The sequence below is a fragment of the Thermobia domestica genome, chromosome 4, assembly GCF_964235325.1.
Source record: "Thermobia domestica chromosome 4, izTheDome1.hap1.1, whole genome shotgun sequence".
NCBI lineage: Eukaryota > Metazoa > Arthropoda > Insecta > Zygentoma > Lepismatidae > Thermobia > Thermobia domestica.
The window spans coordinates 291,086,088-291,108,848 of NC_137457.1; the positions used below are offsets into that span (position 1 = coordinate 291,086,088).

Here is a 22,761-nt window from a genome sequence, read left to right on the forward strand (position 1 = left end):
AGGAAGTTCTAATCTATTCCTACCTTTTCTGATCTTACGAGTTAGTAGAGAGAGAGAGAGAGAGGTGGACACAGAATCTATTCTTGAAACGCTGAATAGTTTGCAGAAAACAACTTCTATTTCTCCACTTCCGGTTTGAATATATGGTTAAGAAGGAGACGGAACCTAGCCCGTTACATGTTAGCCCGTCACATATGAGGGATGACGTCTCTCGGCAATCACACTATCCGTGGAAAGCGAAGAAAGAAAGAATGGGGAAGGAAAGAAGCGGCCTGGGACCTATATGTTAGGTACTATACCGGAATTTGCATGGTGTGAATGAAGAAAACCCAGGAAAACCTTACTCAGGATGGCTGGTCAGAAAAAATTTCTTCACTTTTTCGACCACCGGGAATCCGGGACCGCTAGCACCAAAGACGAAAACGTTGGCGACTGCGCTACGCGGGGTCTCACACTGCCACCTGTTGGCGTGTTGCAGAACTAGTCTGCAAACTTTTTGATACCACCTCGTATTTCAGTATGTGTTTCATTTTAATACGTGGTGTGGCTATCGTACAACATCGCTATTTAGGTTTATCCTTTAAAGAAAGAAAAAAAAAAAGATTTTTCTCAATTTTTTCAAAAAACTACGGATGAGGATTTATAGCCATCCAGATCATTTTGTTCAGCTAAATGTTCTCTTTCGATTGGTATTTGTCTCAACTTTGGACATTCATTTCTTCCGTTTTATAATCTACAGTAGTACTAACATTTTTACATAACAGCACACTGATTGATTGGATACAAGTCCATTTAAGTGCAAACTGACTCTGAGTCTCTATAAGATGCCAGGCGGCCGCGGTGGCTCAACAGTAGAGCGTTCACCTCTAGTGCGTGAGGTCCTTGGTTCGATCCCAGCTCGCGCCAAGTGAACTTTGTAATGACAAACACCGTGTGCGTAGGTTTTCTCGGAGTTCTCCCGTTTCCTCCCACTTTCTCCATTCATTTCTCATCATCACTGTCTCCTTTAGCCTAGCCGGCATAACCGTGAGACGTAAAACTCAAAGATTTCATTTTTTTCCCCTATGAGATGCCAACCAACAGCTTAACGCGTCACTCGCAATAAAGAAACGTATGATAACAATATAGCCGTAGCTCCCTGATCGCTCTGTGTAGGTACAGCATTTTTCTCAACTACTAAGAATCCTCCGTAAAATTTAAGAAAAAATTCTAAAGATAAATTTCTCTAATTTAGTCTAAGAAAGTAACCGTGACTTCTGACGCATTTATTCTAAGTAATTATGGACGCTGAATCCGTATGGGAAAGCTATTCCTTGCTATCCCTTACCGTTTCTGATCTATAGGGATCAAAATTGAAAACGGAAATAGTAGTAGATTTGTACCACTTCCTTTCTCAGTAGAGAAATCAAGTCGCAGATAGCACCTACTCTTGTAGTAGCAGATAGCACCCATTCTTGAGGTTGCAGATAGTACCCGTCCTTGTGGTAGCAGATAGCACTTATTCTTGTGGAGGCAGATAGCACCTGTCTTTGTGGTAGCAGATAGCATCTATTATTGTGATAGCAGATAGCACCTGTTCTTGTGGTAGCAGATAGCACCTATTCTTGTGGTAGCAGATAGCTCTTACTCTTATGGTAGCAGATAGCACCTATTCTTGTGGTAGCAGATAGCACCTGTTCTTGTGGTAGCAGATAGCACTTATTCTTGTGGAGGCAGATAGCACCTGTCTTTGTGGTAGCAGATAGCACTTATTCTTGCGGTAGCAGATAACAGCTATTCTTGTGGTAGAAGGGGCCGCGGTGGCTCAGTGGTAGAGCGTTCACCTCTGGTGCTTGGGGTCCCGGGTTCGATCCCAGCCCCCGCCAAGTGAACTTTGTAATGACAAACACCGTGTGCGTGGGTTTTCTCGGGGTTCTCCCGTTTCCTCCCACTTTCTTCATTCCACCATTTCATTCATTACTCATCATCACCGTCTCCTTTGGCCTGACCGGCGTAACCGTGGGACGTAAAACTTAAAGATTTCATTTCATTTTTTCTTGTGGTAGAAGATACCAATTATTCTTGTGGTAGCAGATAGCACCTGTTCTTGTGGTAGCAGATAGCACTTATTCTTGTGGAGGCAGATAGCACCTGTCTTTGTGTGCCGCGGTGGCTCAACAGTAGAGCGTTCACCTCTAGTGCGTGAGGTCCTTGGTTCGATCCCAGCTCGCGCCAAGTGAACTTTGTAATGACAAACACCGTGTGCGTAGGTTTTCTCGGAGTTCTCTCGTTTCCTCCCACTTTCTCCATTCATTTCTCATCATCACTGTCTCCTTTAGCCTAGCCGGCATAACCGTGAGACGTAAAACTCAAAGATTTCATTTTTTTCCCCTATGAGATGCCAACCAACAGCTTAACGCGTCACTCGCAATAAAGAAACGTATGATAACAATATAGCCGTAGCTCCCTGATCGCTCTGTGTAGGTACAGCATTTTTCTCAACTACTAAGAATCCACCGTAAAATTTAAGAAAAAAATCTAAAGATAAATTTCTCTAATTTAGTCTAAGAAAGTAACTGTGACTTCTGACGCATTTATTCTAAGTAATTATGGTGTGTCGTTGTTTCAACGTCTTAAATTCACAGTCATGGCAGCCTGGGCAAGATGAGGCAATTGCCCCCCCTGGATTTCCGGGAGGGTGTTCAATCTTGAAAGTACATGTCATGTCAAGACATACTAATGTACTTACTCATGCGTATATTAAATACTACAGTACTATAGTTTATTTATTGTAGATAAGAATATGTGGATAAGTAACGGTTGTTTTATATGTATTAGTGCACGCGTGCATCAAAGTATTCGCGACTGCGCTTGAATGTCAGTCTCCCACCTCCCTTGGAAAAAAGCCTTGCAGGAGTCTTTGGTGATAGTAACGTCCTATATGTTAAAATGAACTTGCTCAAGAAAGAGGGTATCAAATGTACACTCATGTCCAAAATTATTGTCGCATGTCTATAAATACGTTTTTCTAGGAATAAAATTTGATAACGAATTCAGCCGGTATTTCTTATAAGTTAGTATGTGTATAATCGGCAAAGACATGTGTGTGGTAAATTTCATGTCAAAAGAGCAGTAAATAAAAACAATAAAACGACAATAAAACCTGGTTGTCCATTTAGCAACATTTTGTTTTACTTATTCTAATTTTGGTATTTATAATTCTTTCCTATGAAATTTACCACACATATACATTTCCCGATTATACACATAGTATCAGTATTAAAAGCACCCTGCAAAATCATTATCAAATAATATTCGTACTAGGAGACAGTTATAGATATGAGACAATCATTTTGGACATGAGTGTACGTACCTACTTGAGAAGAAAATGACAAAATATACAATAGGCTATACTATGCTATGCTCTGTACAAATTTGTTCATACAAATCTCCCCACAATAATTTTCATTCATTGTGTGGAGGTAGGCCTACATTTTCTCCAAAAGTTTTTTTTTTTTTTTTTTCCACCAGTAATTCACACACTGCCAAGGCATCACAATTCTTCATGAAGGGCTTCTTACGCTTCGTTGTTTTTCCAAGGATCCAAGTATTTCCTTCTTTGGCCACTAGATGGCAGAAAATAAAAGCGCTTCCTTGATAAAACACTCAGGGAAGATGTGCCATCTAACGAGAATATTCGGAACTTTTACTGAACAATTTAAGGTTTCTGTATAATTCATCCCTATTATTAATCAATGTATCAATCATTTTTTTTTTCTAAAATGCCCATTGATTAACATTATCAGTAGCGTCGCGAGTAATTCAGTTCTAAGCATTGACAACGTAAGGGACGAAAAGGCAAGCAATAGGGGGCGAGTGCTCCCCACGGTAGCTATGTATGCCCACTAATTGCTGTCCAGGCATAGGTCAAGTTATATAAAATTTTTTGGTATACAAAAGAATAGTTGTGCCCTGAAACTTTCTCTATCCCTCTCAAGAAGTTAAAACTGACGTCATCACTGGCTATGAGGGTAGGAATGCAGAAGTGCCAACCTCCGCAAAGGCTGTGACGCCAATCCCCCCAAATTAACAAAGTATCCCCCTCACATTTAATTTTACACCTCTTTCTATCGCAACACGTGAGATAATTGGTAAAAAAAAAAAAAAAAAAAAAAAAAGAACTCAAGACACATTGGAAACACACAAACTTTAAATTTAAATGTAGTTTATTTCAATGTAAAATTGATAATTAATCTTTGAACACTTTAGGATGTTTCATTATGTAAGACAAAAAAATAAAATGTAAAATATTTGCAGACTTTGCTTATGCCTCGCGTCTCACTGATGCAAAAGATCTTTGAGGAAGATTGGATAACATTTAAAGGTTCCACACTTTGATCAGTTTTGTAAAGATAGGTAAAAATACGCATTTTTCAATGTTAATTGCTTTTATTTTTAAAACTAGAGATCACAAACTCAAAATAATAATTAAACTAAACTATTTGCTGAGCGAAACAATATATTCACATAAAAAACTACATACCTGTTACAGTTTCGCCAACTAACACGTATGTAGTTTTTTTTATGTGAATATATTGTTTTGCTCAGCAAATAGTTTAGTTTAAGTATATACAAAGCAAAGCTTCTACTTATCAAAATAATAGTAGGCTAAAACTAGACACTAACTGTAAGATTAATAGGGAGTATTATAGGAAAACATGTTTTGTATTAATCAACTTTGTATGACGTAATCCCTTCTTTTGTTCGCTAAGTGACGACTTTTCTGTGATGCTCGACTGTCCTTAACAAGAATTTTTTGTTGTTCATTCCAGACTTGAAACTTTTAATTTTTTTTTATGAGAGCAATTCCTCTATCTCCGGTACATTTAAGTAAAAAAAAAAAAAAAAAAAATTACTTTTTAACTGACTTAAATTCCCTATACATCTCAATATTCACTTATAATCAGTATTTTTATTGATGTATTTTTTGCACGTATATTTATATATTAAAATTAGCCTTTATTTAGGCATATTATTATATTTATTTTGACAACTATTAACCAAAAGCAACGCTCAATGCTACAAAATCAATCACGAGTAAATGAAATACATAGATATACGCTTGTTGTGATTCACTCCTCTCAAAAAATATTATTCATCTAGAGTAAGCCAATCAAGATAAACCATAAATGAATACAAAAATACCATGATAAAATAAAGATTTGTCTTATTCTGAAATAAAACGTAAGATCTGGTCAGGGTAAGGATAATATTTATACAAAAGTCCCCTCCCCCCATAAAAGTGATTTCGACAAAATCTCATTACAGAAAAAAAAAAAAAAAGAACGAAAACTCTTCAGTCTATTCTTCATCATTCATTTCAACAGACTCCTATAATTTCCTTCACTCTGGACTGCACTGACCCGCCACTTCGTTACAGTTTTGTCCCACATCTATCTCTATCAGGAAAGCTTGACTACAATTTTAAGAAAGAAAGAAAAAAAACTGATTGTCTAACAGCCTAAAGACGGTTACTCTTTCTCTAAAGAGAAGACCACCACTCTGACTTCTCTGCCCTTAATAATAATAATAATAATTTAGAAAAAAAAATGCTTGAGGTTAAAATATACAGTGTTTCAAAACAACACCGACAACTTTTGGGAGGTGATTCCTGACGCCAAGATATAACAAAAAGTATAGACCAACCTGGGTGCACAAATGCTTCCTTTCAGAGTTATAGGCTGCGGAAAACATAAAAAAAAAAAGAACTTTAAAAGTCCATAGTTTCAAAGCTATGGGACCTACCGTAGTCGGTTCAAGACTTCACTGATTAACTATTATGTGCCCTATCCAAATATCCCTGTTTCAGAATCCTGCGGTAATTCCGCAACAATTTTTATAGGGTAGTTGGTGAGTACTTCAAATTATATGCCCGTAGCCAAACCTCCTCTACAAAAATTGTTGCGTGAGTACCTTAGGATTCTGAAACATGGATTTTTGGATAGGGCACATATTACTTCCAAAGTGAACTCTTGACCCGACTACGGTAGGCCCCACAGTTTTGCTGCTTTAAAGTTAATTTTTTCATGTTTTCGGCAGCCTATAACTCCGAAAGGAAGCATTTGTGAACCCAGGTTGGTCTATACGTTTTGTCTTATCTAGGTGTCAGGAATCACCTCCCAAACGTTGTCGATGTTGTTTTGAAACACGCACAAAACCTGCTTCTCTTCTATTCGAAAGAAATGAGAATCACTCATCCCAATAAACTATCACTCAAGCTTACTCCTGACTAAATTAAGAAGTTACATTTAAAGAATTGAGAGCTCTTTCGAATAAAGAAATTTCCAAGGCATACAATGCATACTTAAACAACTGTGAGGCCAATATTATAAGCAATCCTAAGACTTTCTGGACGTATGTTAAGAATAAAAAGAGTAATTTGGGAAGTAATTTGTTTCACTATAACGATCAAACTTTGAGTGACGATGCTGCTATTGCAAATGCATTTATGGCAAATTTTCAAGTAACACACAATAAATCAAGTTATAATCTTATTCCTATGGAGCAATACAATAATTCGGAAATCCTGGATAAAATAAATATTAACTTTATAGACATCGAAGATGTTGAGAATGCTATTTAAAAACTTAAACCACGGTCATCTTGTGGGCCGGATAAAATTCCACCGTATATCATTAAAGGCTGCTCAGAAATACTGAAACATCCCCTACAGGTTATTTTTAACAAGTCAATAGCTTCTTCTACGTTTCCTATGAAATGGAAGATTGGTGACGTCTGTCCCATTCCCAAGACAGGTTGTCCTACTGACCAAATAAAAAAATTATCGACCGGTAACACTGCTATCTGCCCCATCTAAGGTATTTGAAATTTTTATATATGAAAAAATTTACTCACATGTACGGCCCTCAGTACGGTCAGTAATATCTCCCTTTCAACATGGTTTCATGCCAGAGAGGTCAACTGTAACTAATCTCTCAGAACTTACACATGTTATAGCTAATCAAGTTGATAAAAAGGAACAAGTAGATGTAATTTATACAGATTTCTCCAAGGCGTTCGACATAATTAATCACGATATACTTCTAAGCAAACTTGTGACATTCAATTTTTCACGAAACCTTCAACAATTTATAGCATCCTATCTTTGCCAACGCAAACATCGCGTTCGATACAAAAATATTCTAACTGAGGAATATGTCGTAGACTCTGGTGTGCCTCAGGGATCGAACTTAGGACCTCTACTATTTATATTATTTGTTAATGATTTACCACCTGTAATAACATCCTCCCACAAACTATTGTTTGCTGACGATTTAAAAATCTATCGTAGTATCTCCACGGAGTTAGACGCTATTTCTTTGCAAAGCGACATAAATTCTATTTTCCAATGGTGTGAATCAAACAAATTGCTGTTAAATATTAAAAAATGTAAAGTAGTATCATACACCAGGAAAATGAACTATGTCCGCAATGTGTATACTATTAATCAAACACCAATTGAAAGAGTGGATTATATAACTGATCTTGGAGTCACTCTGCAGTCAAACCTATCATTTGATATTCATGTCAACAGAGTAGTTGGTGAGGCCTTTAGGAACCTTGGCTTTGTGATGAGATTAGGAAGTGATTTTTCTAGTACCGATGTCCTCAAAACATTATACATTGCCTATGTAAGGTCTAAGGTGGAATATGCAGCGATAATATGGGGTTCTGATAGTAAGAAATATACAAGTAAAATCGAAAACATTCAAAATAAATTTGTGCGCTTTTTAACATATAAAGAAACAGCGATATATCCGAAATTTGAGAAGTATGAAGATCTTCGAAGCAAATATTCATTACAACCACTTGAAAGCAGGAGGACTCACTTCATTTTATCTTTCTTACATAAAATAATTCATAGTGCAGTAGATTCAGAATATTTACTATCAGAAATCAAACTTCACGTCCCACATAGAGCAACCAGACCCCATAATAGCATATTCCATCTCTCAGCGCAAAGGACTAATACATTGGATGTATCGCCTGTCAGAAAAATGTGTTTATTGTATAATAAGATGTCAGAAAAGCACCCAGAGAGACATTTTTAGCTATAGACAGAATTTTACTCTAAATAAATAAGGTGTAGATCATGTTATATGTATTTTAAAGTATTTTGCTATCGTATTATTTTGTTATCATATGTGTATTTTAAATTATATTATCATGATGGAAAACTATAATTAGGCATCCGCCTGTTGTTTTCTGAAATAAATAAATAAATAAATTCAGTCAGTATTTTTAGCTTGGTACGAATTCCTCTTACATTTTGAACATACAGGTATATATTAAAATTATCATCTTTTACCCTAACTATATTGTCACTTTCACCTCTAACTTTGAATGTTTTTGTACTTACGGAAGTGTCCTTGGTGCACCCCCTCATGCTGATATATTTCTTCTTACCTTGGGATGTCCAGATGGAGGGATGGGGGAGGAAACGGATTCTTCGTTTCCTTGTTGCAAGTTCTGTCCAGATTTTCCTTGTTCTTTATTGACAGGTGCCTAATGCGGTTCAGGTGGCTGATTGCAGGGGTGCCCATCCCCCCCAAAGCTGATGGCGCACTCCCCCCAAAACTAATAATCTCTTCCCTCCTCAAAACTCAAGTCCTCTAAAAAACAATTGCCCAGTAGTTTTTATAGTACTAGTAATTGTTATTTTTGTTGTTGTTTTTATTTCCTGTAGTAGTATTATAGAATGCTTGTAGTAGTAGTAGGGGCAGTAGTAATTATAAAAATGGCATTACTTTTATTAGTAGTCTTGGTAGTGTACAACACTAAATATGTTCTATAAGGATATTGAAGGGTATAAAAACTTCTACACACTGTGTATGACACAGGTATTCTTTTTTTACAATTAGTAGTATTATTTTTTCTTTACAAAATATTGATATAATTCCCTTGTACATGAAAAGTAAGACGCAAGTTACAAGTTATTGAGTTTGATACCAAAAGAAAATGTTATCCTCAAAATTAGCCTACAAAAAGAAGTGATATCCAACAAAAAACATTCCTGTAAAAGAGCCAAGTACGAGTGGCCTTAAAAAGAATTGAAATCACAAAAATAGACGCCAAATTCTGGTGGACAACAGTTACAAACACTCACTGACTCACTTCAAATTTAGATTTGAAACTTGGCTGTTGTCTGTATGGTTACCACTAGCTCACAATTATGTCAAACTACTTTATAATTTTCAACAGACAACATAGGCAAGTTTCAAATCTCAATTTGAAAGTGATTCCTTGAGTGTTTATAACTGCTGTTCACCAGAACTTGGCGCCATCCTTTCATATAGCAACTTGCGCGGTACTTCATTCATAGAGTTTCTAAGCAGGGGATAGGGGGATTCATTCTCGAGATTAAAAAAAAAAAATCGCACCGTGTTCCAATGTTATTCTGACGACAGCAAAATTACTTATTCGACATTAGAGTAAAATTCTTTCCCAATTTTTTTATTCCCCCCAATTTTTTTTTCTTGATGGCACAACTTGCGCCATTCATCCCTCCTGTGGGCGGCCCTTCTCTCTTAAAACGAACCAACCTGTCCTTTCATACGGCTACTTGCGCGGTACTTCATTCATCGAGTATCAAAGCAGGGAGTACGGGGGTTCACCCCGGAAAATTTTTCAAAATTAGCTTCTCAAAATCGTGTTTTAATGCTATTCCGACAGTAAAATTGCTAGTTCGAAAGTAGAGTAAAATCCCCCCCAAAATTTTTCTCAATGGCGCAGCTTGCGCCATACATCCCCCCTGTGGGCGGCCCTGGCTGATTGTAAACTCCCTCGGCCTGGCCAGTTTCTTGGAAATACTTCTCTTCATTGTTCTGGAGTTAGCGTGAATCTTTTCCCTTCAATATACAAGTACCGGAAATTGATATTTGCATATTTCCCTTCTTTGCGTGTTTTCATTAAATAGTACTATAGTTGTTTACGCTCTTGTCTTACTGAACCAGAGTAATCTTGATCCACGTAAATGTTTGTCCCACGAAGTTTATTTCTATTTTTTAACCGCTTAACGGTTTTACCCGAATTATTACGTTCAAGGGTAATATGTAAATCTGGATTATCCCGAGTTATTACGTTGAAACTATATTTTTCCATTCGAATCTGTATTTAAGCGAAATGTTTCGTTGTGAGAAGAAAAGGTGCAGGCAGCAAATCTTAACAAGCAAATTAACCGTCTTTTGTTTTGGTTTATTGACTTTTAAAATAGATCGTGTTAGCACGCATTTATGATAGATTTAAAATATGAAATAAAAAAAAATATGACCTCTTCGGGACGTTTCTCTAAAATAAATTCGACCGTTAAGCGGTTAAGACGTATTCCTTTTTCTTGTCACTGGAAGACTTACACATTATGGGTCTTGTTCTGCCCTGACACTTTCTTCCAACGTGGTGAGCCCTCTGTATAAGTTCGTCATCAGTTCTTAATTGCAGCCGATTACTTAACAAATCACACACTTTTTTTTCTGTAGTCACCCAGTCTTCATTCTCTTCTTCCTTCATCCCGTAAAACACTAAATTTTGTCTTCGTGATCTGTTCTCGAGATCATCAATTTTTTGTTCTAACAATGCATTATATCGATGTAGTTCACTTAATTCACTTGTCATTTCTAATAATTTCATCTCGATGGTATCTACCCTATCAACCAATGTCCTTACAGTTTCCCCTCAATGTCTTGATTTCCGTTGTTAAGTGTTCATTAGCACCACAAAGGGATGCAACTTCGACCACTACTTTTTCATTGGACGCGCAAAGAGATGATACCATGTCTTTGATTTCTGCAACATCATTACGTTGAGTGCTTGGAGGACCGAGATGCTGTTCTACACCCCCGATGAGTAATAAAGTAAATATTATTAATCCGTAGGCAAAAAATACCTTCGTGTAGCCTCATGTATTCACTAACACAGAACATGCTGACTCACAGCAATTCTGAATAAGCCTATTCTGGCTCTGTAAATTCCAAGTTCAACACCCATCACGGTTCACTACACTCAGGACCGAGAGAAAACACGTCCACTCACTACGGCGACTCCAGAACAAAACATTTTGCGACAGAATCTTAGTTAATCGGCAAACTATATTTCTTATTACGGCATATTTTTAGAAGATACTATGCTATAACACATTTTATTACAGAATCTTAGTTAATTGGCAAACTATATTTCTTATTACGACATATTTTCAGAAGATACTATACTATAACACATTTTAGTACAGAATCTTAGTTAATTGGCCAACTATACTTCTTATTACGACATAATTTTAGAAGATATATACAGTAACACAGTTTAGGACAGAATCTTAGTTATATTTCCAACTACATTTCTAATTATATATACAGATGGTGATCAAAAGAATGGAAACACCTGTAGTTGGCAACACGTCAGATGTATGGGTTGGCAGTGGTGTCGTGGCGCCCGCAGCGCCGGACCGCTGGTGGTGGTGTGTTAGGTCGGTCTCCATACTACGTCAGGCGCAGTGGAACAGCAGTGTCCAGTGGCTGCAGCAAACGGAGGTATTGTAAAATGGGAGACCTCTCAGATTTTCAAAGAGGGAAAATTGTTGGTGCGTGGTTATGTGGAGTGAGTGTGACGGCAGTGGCTACTGTGTTAGGTGTGTCGCGTGGGACAGTGTCGAAGGTGATAACGGCCTACACAACACACGGGAAACCACATCGGGGAAGCGGAACAGTGGGCGGAAGAAAATAATGAGTGACAGGTCACGCTGGATATTAAAGCGCATTGTCACGCAGAACCGTCGTGCCACTGCGAAGCAAGTGACGGAAGAACTCAATCAGCACCTCCCCCACCCTGTTTCTACAATCACAGTCCGCCACGAATTACATGACATGAACTTACGGGGTCGTGTTGCACGGGCCAAACCGCTCATCAGGGACCATAACGCTTTCGCACGCCGCAAATGGTGCCGCGACCATGCAACTTGGACCGTTGAGGACTGGAAACGTGTGATATGGTCGGATGAGCCATCCTTCACCCTATTCACAACCACGGGCCGTGTTTATGTGTGGAGAATGCCCAAAGAAGCTTATGATCTGCAGTGTCTCCGCCCAACTGTGAAACATGGCAGCGGCTCGGTGATGCTGTGGGTTGCAATATCATGGTTTTCATTGGGACCTGTGGTCATATTTAGCGGACGAATCACTGCCAACGATTATGTCGCAATTTTAGGAGATCACTTGCATCCTATGGTCTGGCTGTTGTTCCCGGACGATGACGCCATCTTCCAGGATGGTAATGCACCCATTCACACAGCTGACGTTGTTGCAGCGTGGTTTGAGGAACATCGGATGAAGTTCAACACCTCCCCTGGCCCGCCCAATCCCCAGATCTCAACATAATTGAACATCTGTGGTCCGTCTTGGAAACACGACTCCGGCGACGATTTCCACCTCCATCTTCTCTCACAGAACTGGCCGATGCCCTGCACGAGGAATGGTGTAAAATTCTACTTGCTACTATTCACGACCTCTATGCCTCCATCCCACGTCACATCAAGGCTGTTCTGAAGGCGAAAGGTGGTCCGACACCATATTAATCTGGTAAGTTGCAATTTCGTTCAGGTGTTTCCATTTTTCTGATCACCATCTGTATATATATATATATATATATATATATATATATATATATATATATATATATATATATATATATATATATATATATATATATATATATATATGTAATTTAGTACTAACTAAACACAAATTCCTATACGAGTTTTTGAATTTCGATGTGTTTCGTCCATCGAGTGCCTGAAGAAGATAGCCGAAGTGGCTCTTAGAAATATTTTCGCAACGTTAAATACACTGGTACGTACAGTCAGCGACAAAAGTTCTTTCCGTTTGATGAAATTAGTTTCGTAAATAATTTAAGAATGGAAGGACAATTTGAGTTCAGTTTTCAGTGAATTAAAAAGAATGTAATGTTCTCCAGTCATACCACAGTTATTCCCAAAATAAATTTTACCGAACGGAAAGAACTTTTGTTGTTGACTGTAGAATAAAGTAATAAGATCAGTTATATCTTGAAGTCAAAAGTGTCCAACTTTGTTCCTATATTCCAAACCTCTGTTAAAAATTACTACTTTCTGTTTAAGAAATTTAAATTCTTTTCTATTTCGAAAGTAATGAATTGCGTGTACAAATACTGCAATTAAATTCGGTACACGCAATTCGATATGTCATGTTTTGGTTTGAAAAGTCTATGTACAATAAGAACCATATTGACGGAATAAACAGTCATATTTTGTATGTGATTTTGAACATCCAGACATATTCCGTGGTGTTGGAGCATGTACGTAGCCAGGATTTCTTAATAAGAAGGGGGGTTCCGTGGCGAAATACTGTGATTATCTCACCAGGGACTCGGATCATTCTAAATTACTTTACTGGCAACTTATATTGGTTCGTTTGGCCAGGATTTCGTAATGGAGGGGGCGTAACATGAAATACTGTGGTTACACATCAGGAACTCGATCAGCCTAAGCTATTTTACTGGCAACATACTCGTACTGGTTTCTTAGGACAATAAAATGAGTATATGTTAGTAAGTATTGTAATAACAAACTATGAAGAAATCTCGAGTAAAAGAATATTAAAAAAAAAAAAAGTATTGAAAAAGATATAGTTCCGAGGTCAGTCGAACTCGGTTCTCTTCTTTTCTTTCTTCTTATTTTTTCTTATCTTCGTTTAATGCTGTCAAGGATAGCAACGAGACCTCTTTTGGCAGTAAAGACATTCTAGAAAATGGATTAGTGTTGCCGCGAAACTAAAAATTTCTTTAACATGTGTAACTGGAATCTATGTTGCCAGGCTCATATTATTGATGATTGTGAACAATTCTGAAGTTCTACCTGAGAGTCTATCTGATCGAACTGGTTTATCGATAGTCGGGGGGCGTGGTGGCTCAGTGGTAGAGCGTTCACCTCCGGTGCTTGGGATTCACGGTTCGATCCCAGCTCGCGCCGTGTGGACTTTGGGGTGGACAAACACCGTGCTCGTGGGTTTTCTCGGGGTTCTCCCGTTTCACCCACTTTCTTCATTCCACCATTTTCACTAATTTCTCGTTGTCACCGTCTCCTTTAGCATAACCGTGGGACGTTAAACTTAAAGATTTCATTTCATTTTTTTCATTTATCGATAGTCATTTGTAGCCCATAGGATTAGCATGGGGGTAGATGGAATTCGCATGCTATAGCTTTATATTTATATTATATTCTTCTTTTTCTCGTTTCTTTTTGTTTAATTCTTCCTTAATTTTTTCTTTCGGGCTTCGAAGGGAGGGTCCGGACCCCCGTACCCACCCGTTGGCTACGTGCCTGGTTGGAGCAGTTTCGAATTCAGGAAGCATTGATATACAACTGAGTAATCAGAAGTACCAGCATGTGCACCCTCCCCCCCCCCACTTCGTTGTAAATACACACTATCTAAAACGAGAAGCTAGGAGTGAAAATAGCAACACTTTTCGAGGGATAGCTCGCAAATAACATTTCATAACATTTCACTTTAAAAAAGTTTTATCGGGAAGTTAAAGTATAATGAATTTATTCTCGAGTTGGTAAGAATAATAAAGTAAAAATAAATTATGAAATTTCTTCTTCTTCTTATTCTTCTTCTTATTATTATTATTATTATTATTAATAATATATTTATTATTATTATTATTATTATTATTATTATTATTATTATTATTATTATTATTATTATTATTATTATTATTATTTAGCACTAAAATACTATTCACAATTAGTTGGCAATCATGAAGTCTGATTTGGTATTCATTTAATTAATGTAAAAGAAACTGATAACATCTTTGAAATAATCATCCCATCATTAGATTAGAAAATAAACTTTTCTACAAGTGAACGCTAAAATGAACATGATTTGCTGCTGAAAACCCAATTATTTTGAGCGAGACTGATCTCACGACTCATTTTCCAGAAAGTACGTTAGTTGGCAGAGTGAGAATATTTATTTTGAAGAGTTGTTACCCAACTTTGTTTTTGCAATTAATTGTTATCTAGGACCTAGAAAAATTCCTACATGATAGAGAAAAGCAAATACTGTACTTTACACTGAACAAGTACTTATCATACAATACGTTAATTTTAGTAGTTTGCACGATAATAATATTGTCATCGTCATGATCTTCAAACGAAAACATCTCTTTATTTTAGCTTTGTTTAATTGTCTTTATTTCAGTTTGAAAATATCATCTGGTCTTGATGTAAGAATCTTTCGGTTATAATTTTAGTCAAAGTTCAAAATCCAAACGTATTAGACATTTTTTCAAAGTATTTTGATGTCTTTAAAGGTTTCCTATGTATGCCATTAGTAAAAGAACTTATTTTACTTTTCAGATGGAATGCCAAAAATTTCCGTTCCTACTTCAACCAAAAAAATTGTCGACAAAGTTGAATTCTTCATGTGCGTAAAATGTGACTACAAAACATCCCGGAAGAATAATTTCTACCGCCATTGTGAGAGGATGCATGTAAAATGCGAACAGCGTCTAGAATGCTGTGGTTCCTACTTTGAAACCAAAGCAACATATCGTCTTCATGTTAAAACATCCCACAAAGATGGTTACAAGTGCTCTGAATGCCCATATACATTTACTCGTAAAACTTTGCTCAAAAGGCATTACAGTGTTCACAACGGCCAAAGGGATTACACCTGTAGCGAGTGCAATTATGCGTCTAGTCACAAAAGTAATGTGTCCAGACATTTAAAAGTTCACATTAAAAAACGCGCGAAAAGCACACAGAATGCCTTGACGAAGACAGAAGCCCACATCGAAAACACACCGGATCCCACAGTAAATGGTTTGAAACACGAAGATAATTCAGTTTGTCTTTCGCCATCCGTAGTAAGCAATGACTCGCAAGATCTTTATAGTTGTTTTGAATGTAATAACAATATGGCATACACTTTACCCCATTGGCAAACTGAAAACGCAATAGTTCAGCATTATGAAAGTGGTCTTAAGCGTGAATCTAATGTCTACAGTTCCTACTTTGAAAAGCAAATACTTTCACAACACCAAAGTTCTACTACACAGGAAAATGGTACAACCTTTTGCCACAATAATGAATGTTGTTCGGTGTTCTCCCAATCAAATCCTGACCATAAGGTCACAGAAAATAAATTTACAACAGCTAACTACCAAGGGAATGATGAGAAAGTTGAAGATTATTTTATTGAGTATATTCCAAAGAAATTGCGTGTGTCCAAACGTTACAGACACATGTTTGTTAAACCATACTGTTAAAATATTCATGTAATTTGTGATTAATAATGTGAGGACATGTGCTGCCACTGAAGTGTTGTTAGGTACAGCTAAACATAAACTTCCAAACTGCCACATTTGGAATATTCACTAACCAAATAAAAAGTTGTATATTTTATTTAGGAAATCAAAATTGGAAACTTCTTGTCAAACAGAACAAAGTGTCTCAGTTCACGATAGTACATTCCAATGTTAAGTTTATATCTACAACGCCTGCACAGTATATTAGAATTCTTTTAAAGGAAGAAAATAAGACAAACATGGAACAAACAAAGAAACCCTTAAACCTATAACACTTGTTCTCTCAGTGTTAATCATGAAAAAATAATTTTAGAGGTTGCAATAGTCAAACTGTTCTTAGTCATTGTTCTGCGAAACGATTTGCTGGGTTCGACTTATTAAATCTCATGTTCATTATGTTTTCGTTTAGCGTTTGTCAAAATTTTATCAAGTGGGGCCAGTTTTATTAGTTACAATGTATGATAAGCAAATTTATCATTTTTTATATGTTAAGAGCATATACCAGTATACAAGTATACGTACATGTATATTTTTAAAATATCTGTAACATAATTTTAAAATTTCTATTTCTTTTTACACTGCTATTACATACATACTAGTTGTTGAAATAATTAAAGGTCATGTAAAATATTTTATAATAATACATTTACATAAGATATTAGAATTTCCATAATCCTTACCTTGTTAAATTGTATTAACCTATACCTGTTTGAGATTTTCCAACTCTTAATGTGTGATATGCAATTCAATTAAACTTTTTTTTATAGCAACACCGTAACTAACTAAACATTAGTTTGCCATAGCCGTTTGTCCCTATGGCAAAAATTGTTTGATACTTTTGGCTGTTTGCGAATATTGAAAGGTTGACAACCAATTTTTCAGTCAAATTAACAAAATATGAGACATACTTAAGAGGCCTAATCACTGCGAAATTAAAATACCGCTAATTTTACAGTAATTATGTAATATCTTCAAATAGATGAAAGATAATCGAAATGTGGAACAAGAGAGCTCAATAGACAATATTATTTTACATGAGATACCGTTATCACAACTCACTTATTTGATTTAGATTTCCAACCATTTAGAAAATCGCGTTTATTTTCGAGTTTCTAAATGCCTACAAATGGAAAGCTACTAGGTGACTCGTGATAACGGTATCTCATGCAAGATAATATTGTCTAGCGCGCTCTTGTTCCACATTTCGATTATCTTTTTATCTATTTGAAGATATCACATAATTACTGTAAAATTAGCGGTATTTTAATTTCGCGGTGATGGGGCCACTTAAAGAGTGGGGGAAGCATTCTCTACTTTCCTTCCGTACCCTACTTCTCTTAGGCAATGTTTCACTGAATGTTTGTAAGTCATACATTTCCTGAATGTTTGTTCTATTCTACGTATTATTTCTCGTTTAACTTGCCCAAGTCAATTAAAGCATGAACTACGAATATTTTAAAGTTACTCTCATGAAATAACATTTTTTCTGGAAAACGATTAGGTACTAATAGCCTTAACATGCAGAACTTTCGCCTTGAAGAATGAGTTTTGGTGACCAAAGGGTTAAAGAGGATGTATTCGGAGTTAGATCAAGTATCGGTTCAGGTATATATATGCATATATGTATGATGGCCAGCTACGCTCATCCTGTTATGCATGAAGTTAAAAAATAATACATCTCCTAATTTTTATCCGATAACCGGATAAAATATACTCACCATCACAGTTATAGATTAGAAATAAGGTAAATTCTCTAATGAACCTTAGGGTCGTCTTGAGCCACTTTCATTTCCTCAGAAGCTGGACTCCTGTCACCACCAATGTCTGTTTCTATGTTTGTATTGATACAATGATATGTTGGTAGTGTATTACAAAACATGTAACTACATTTACGGTAAATATCTTTTGCTTATGACTGTAAGCCAATATATGTAACAGTGACAAAGACATTTTTGAAGCCTTTAAACCTATATATATGTATGTATGTATGATCTATACCTGGCATGTAGTGCAATTTCTTATGTATAGTGACTGAAGTGAGCGAGAATTTGGATGACGCAAGCTAATATTTTGAAAGTTGAAAAGTATCCCTCTACTTGGAGCACTGATAATATCCAAATAAAAGTGGTTCTTTTCTAGTATAAAAGGTTAAAATTACAATTGGATCTTTTCACAAGAAAGGGAAAGGCAATGTGATAAAATAATCCAAGTATTAAAAGTATTAGCAGGATTTGATGAACGATCAATTTTAATAAGAGATCAATTCTAATTTTTGATACTCGTCTGCATGCTCCCTGAAGATAGATATCGTGCATATACGTCTGAAATATTTCAAAACCTACTCCATCTTCTTTCTTCCGGTTCAAATGTTTCTATTTCTTCCATATTTCATTATCGAGATTCCTTAGATACGAGTATCTTCTGTTAAATGCACTTACAAGTTTATAACTTGAATAATAAGAAATGTTAAAAATAGGAAAATTTAAACCAGAAAAAGCTATCTTTACTGTCAAAAGAAGAAATAATCGAGTAGATTTTGAAGTATCTATCTTTAGGGAAAGATAAGATGAAGAGAAAATAATTAAATAACTCTTCGTTACGTTCTTTTAAGTGCCTAAAACATCAATTTACTTCTAATTGATAAAAATATATTTTTAAATTAGTTACATAAACAAGTTACATATGTAATATGCCTCTCAACTTGTGATATAATTGATGTACACAGCTTGCTTACAATTTTGGAAGAAATTCAAATCATTAGAATTTATTCCAAGGATTTTTTTAGAACTGGAAAGCAATTTCCACCCGACATCATATCCGTATTATATTGCAAGCATATGAAATAAATCTTACCAAACAAATGTTCCAAATATTTAGGCTAATGTTTTTACTAATTCGTTCGGTGTTATCGTTAGTCTGTCTAAGATTTGGAAACCAATGGCGTGACTATAAATTTTAAATTGAAGGAATGCTCTGAAGCCATCTATTTATAAATTTTTATATTAATCATTTTATATTGTTCAATCATTTTACATTGTTCAATCATACTCAAATTGTTAAAAATTAATTCGACGTTTCACTTTTGGACATTTCGTTCATTTTACATATAAAATATGTCCATTGAAAAGAAAGATTATTTACGTTGAATATGAACGTTTTCAGTACTATATTTTGTAAAGAATGTTACTTATTACCAATTAAAAAAAGTGAATTTGGTGTTCAAAATCTACCCTTTTCAGTTTGTTTTAGAGGTCTTGCTTTCCTTGTAATTACAGCTACTGTAAGATTAGAGACCGAATTGTTCATTATTGTAGTTTATAAATTGTGTTTCAATATCACGCTGAACATGAAAATTGGAGAGAAGATTGCAGTTTGAGTGCTATTTAGGGACTGTAGTATGAACAGCTCACTGAACAACCATATTTAGTATTAAAACAATGATATGTAATTAAAAGTAAATCTACATTAGTTCAAACTCCCCATCAATACTAGATTTGGCCCGTTAGGGTAATTATTTTACAGAAGAAACAAAACTGTGTGAAAGTGGTTAATACTTTCCTATCAGGGAGAATGTGTTCACAATGGATAATCATTAATATTATTTTTTATTATTATTGTGATGATTTTGATCTCTTATACTTTAAATGCCGCAACATATTTCCTTTCATGTGTATAGAATCAGTGCAGAGAGCGAAATTATTAAAAAAAAAGAAAAAAGAAATCCCAAAATATTTAAATGTATAGCACATACAGTATTAAGAATTTTTGAAGTTCCTTGAGTAGATTATTCTCATGAGAAAATACAGATTATTCTCATGTTATTTAGTACAAAATATTTTATACAAAGTACTTTTATAAATAAGTAAATAAATAGCTAACTAACGTTTATTTCTATTTTTCTTCAACAATATGCTTCAAGTAAGTCTACCATATGATTGTGCAAAAATGAGCGCCTGAAGAAAATTTTCTAGGGAGGTCCATCTTCATGGTTGCTATATTACATCTGGTATTTCATATACGTGATTTGCTATAATACGTACACATTTTCGTGAGCCAGAGGCTAGGCGGGTCCCCCTGCCCCCCTTCGGGCGCCCATGTGTGCAAATCATTGTTTTGCTTGGTTTTGTGGTCATTTGGAAGGAAGCAGGGATACTCTGTTCCGTTATATTTTAATATTTTTGTACAATACATGATGAACAGATTGAAGACTTTCCCAAAGCTAACCCCATTTCTTTTACATTTTAATGGATAACTTTAAAAAGCAATTAAGAACAATAAAGATTTAGAAATTGAGCCAGATAGATCTGCGAAATGCTGTTACATGAACTATTAATTGCGATAGTATCTGCAAAATTCTATCACATGGACTAATATTTGAGATAGTTTCTGCGAAATTCTATCATACGAACTAATAATTAAATAGTATCTGTCAAATTCTATCACATGAATAATAATTGTGATAGTATCTGCAAAATGCTGTTATACGTACTAATATTTATTGTCAAGATTCTATCAATAAATATTATATTGTAGAAATTTGGGTGCATAATTATGACTTCATAAAAGGCGCAAAAACTTACGCTTTAATAAGTAAAGGTCTCGAAACAGTTATTAATTCATTTAAAAACATTTTGTAGATACTATCTGGTTCAGTTTATACATTTTTCATATTTTTCGTGGTCTCCAAGCTATTCGTTAAAATTATTAAAAAAAAACTTGGTGTGAATTTAGTGACGAGCCTTAACCCTTTTGGGACTTCCAATTTTTTACGTAAATTTAAAGATGTCCCCGTTTCCCGCGGATTTCTCCCCTCTGGTACACGACAAGGATAAGCGATGTTACCCAAAGAATCTTTGCTTCCTCCCAAACAAAACGAGGTATGAACATGATCCGGGGGTAAATAGTCTTCGTGCTAAAATTCGTTTACTATTTTTTCCCGACCGATTTTTTCCTAATAACTACTAATATATTGTTATTCAATAAGCTCTAGTGTCAAGACTCTTTAACGTAGGATCATAGTTCGTACCTCATTGTGTTTGTAATGAAGCAATGTTTTCAACCGCACCGCTCAAATGTTCTTATTATGTACCAAAAGTGGAAAATCCCGCTCAAATTGGGAAAAAGTTTTTTGTCAGGAAAAAATCACTTTCGGAATTTGTTCCCCCAGGTACATGCTAGCGCCACGTGAGTGGTACAGTTTGAAACGTTGTTTCATTACAAACAAACTGAGGTACGAATCATAATCCTGCAATGAACACTATTGACGCCAGAGCTCATTGAATAACAATACATTAGTAATTATTACCCAAAAATGGGGAGGGAAATGTAGTAAGTCAGCTTTAACACCAAGACTATTTATTCTAGGATAATGGTTTGTACCTAATTTTGTTCGTAATGAAGCAGAGTTTTTAATCGTTCCACTTGTATGTCCCTATCATGTACCTGAGGGGAGGAATTCCCGCCCAAAATGTATAAAGTAGCGGGAAATTCAAATTTTCAATAATTCCCTTTTTCAGAAATTTATCTCCTCAGGCACATGACAGCGCAACGGTAGTGGTACCGTTCGAAACGTTGCATCATGACGAATAAAATGAGGCACAAACCATGATCCTACAATAAATAGGGACGATGACACTGTAGCTATTTTACTAAACACATTGACTAGAAATGTGTAATAGGATAAAAAAAATCAGATTTTTTTGGGAAAGCTCTATTTACCCTTAAAACTGAAAAAAGGGGGAGGGGCCGTTGCCACAGCAAACATGCGTTTCCATAACAACGAATCCTGTCACCGCTCATCAATCCAAAACTGATTGAGGAAAAAGGAAGCTGCAACAAATGTGATGCACAGAATAAGTCGTGAGTGGGAACCCTTCACCCCTGGTGGGGATGTTCATGAAGCTATTAGCTTATGCCTAATTATATTGGAATATAATTTCCATTTCTTAATTTCTAACATACTAGGTTCAATCGAAAAGAGAAAACCTTTTATCGGACTTCTAAAGAAAATAAAATCAAATAAATACATGACCGTGTTTATTACATATAGAATTCCCAGTCACGACCCCCCTTTCAGTTTTATTAAAAAGAAATTAGAAGAAGATGAAGAAAGGAAGAGGAAGATAGAAGAGGAAAGAGGTAAAGTAAGAAGGTGCTAAAGAGGAAACTGTTACTGGATATTTTGAGGAATATGGTAAAGGAAAGTGAATAATTATCTAATTGGGATCATTTCCAATAGCTATTGGGTAAACGTCTGGTATTAGGGTGATCAAAGGTAGACACATGTTAACCCATACATCCCCGATCTAGATCCATTTGACCCCAACTACCGAATTATCCCAATCTAGCTCGGAGATAGATGAGAAAGTTTAGTTTTACCGTTTATTT

The 22,761-nt window shown here is 35.8% G+C and overlaps 1 protein-coding gene across 1 annotated transcript in view; it reads left to right on the forward strand.

Moving 5' to 3' along the window:
* Window positions 1–20,196, forward strand: part of LOC145684163 (uncharacterized) — a 39,303-nt gene extending 19,107 nt beyond the window's left edge. The window contains exon 2 of the mRNA XM_081756147.1: window positions 15,425–20,196. Coding sequence (XP_081612273.1) covers window positions 15,425–16,335 — 911 coding nt within the window. The 3' untranslated portion in view covers window positions 16,336–20,196. The remainder of the gene's footprint in view (window positions 1–15,424) is intronic.
* The last annotated feature ends 2,565 nt before the right edge of the window (window positions 20,197–22,761 follow it).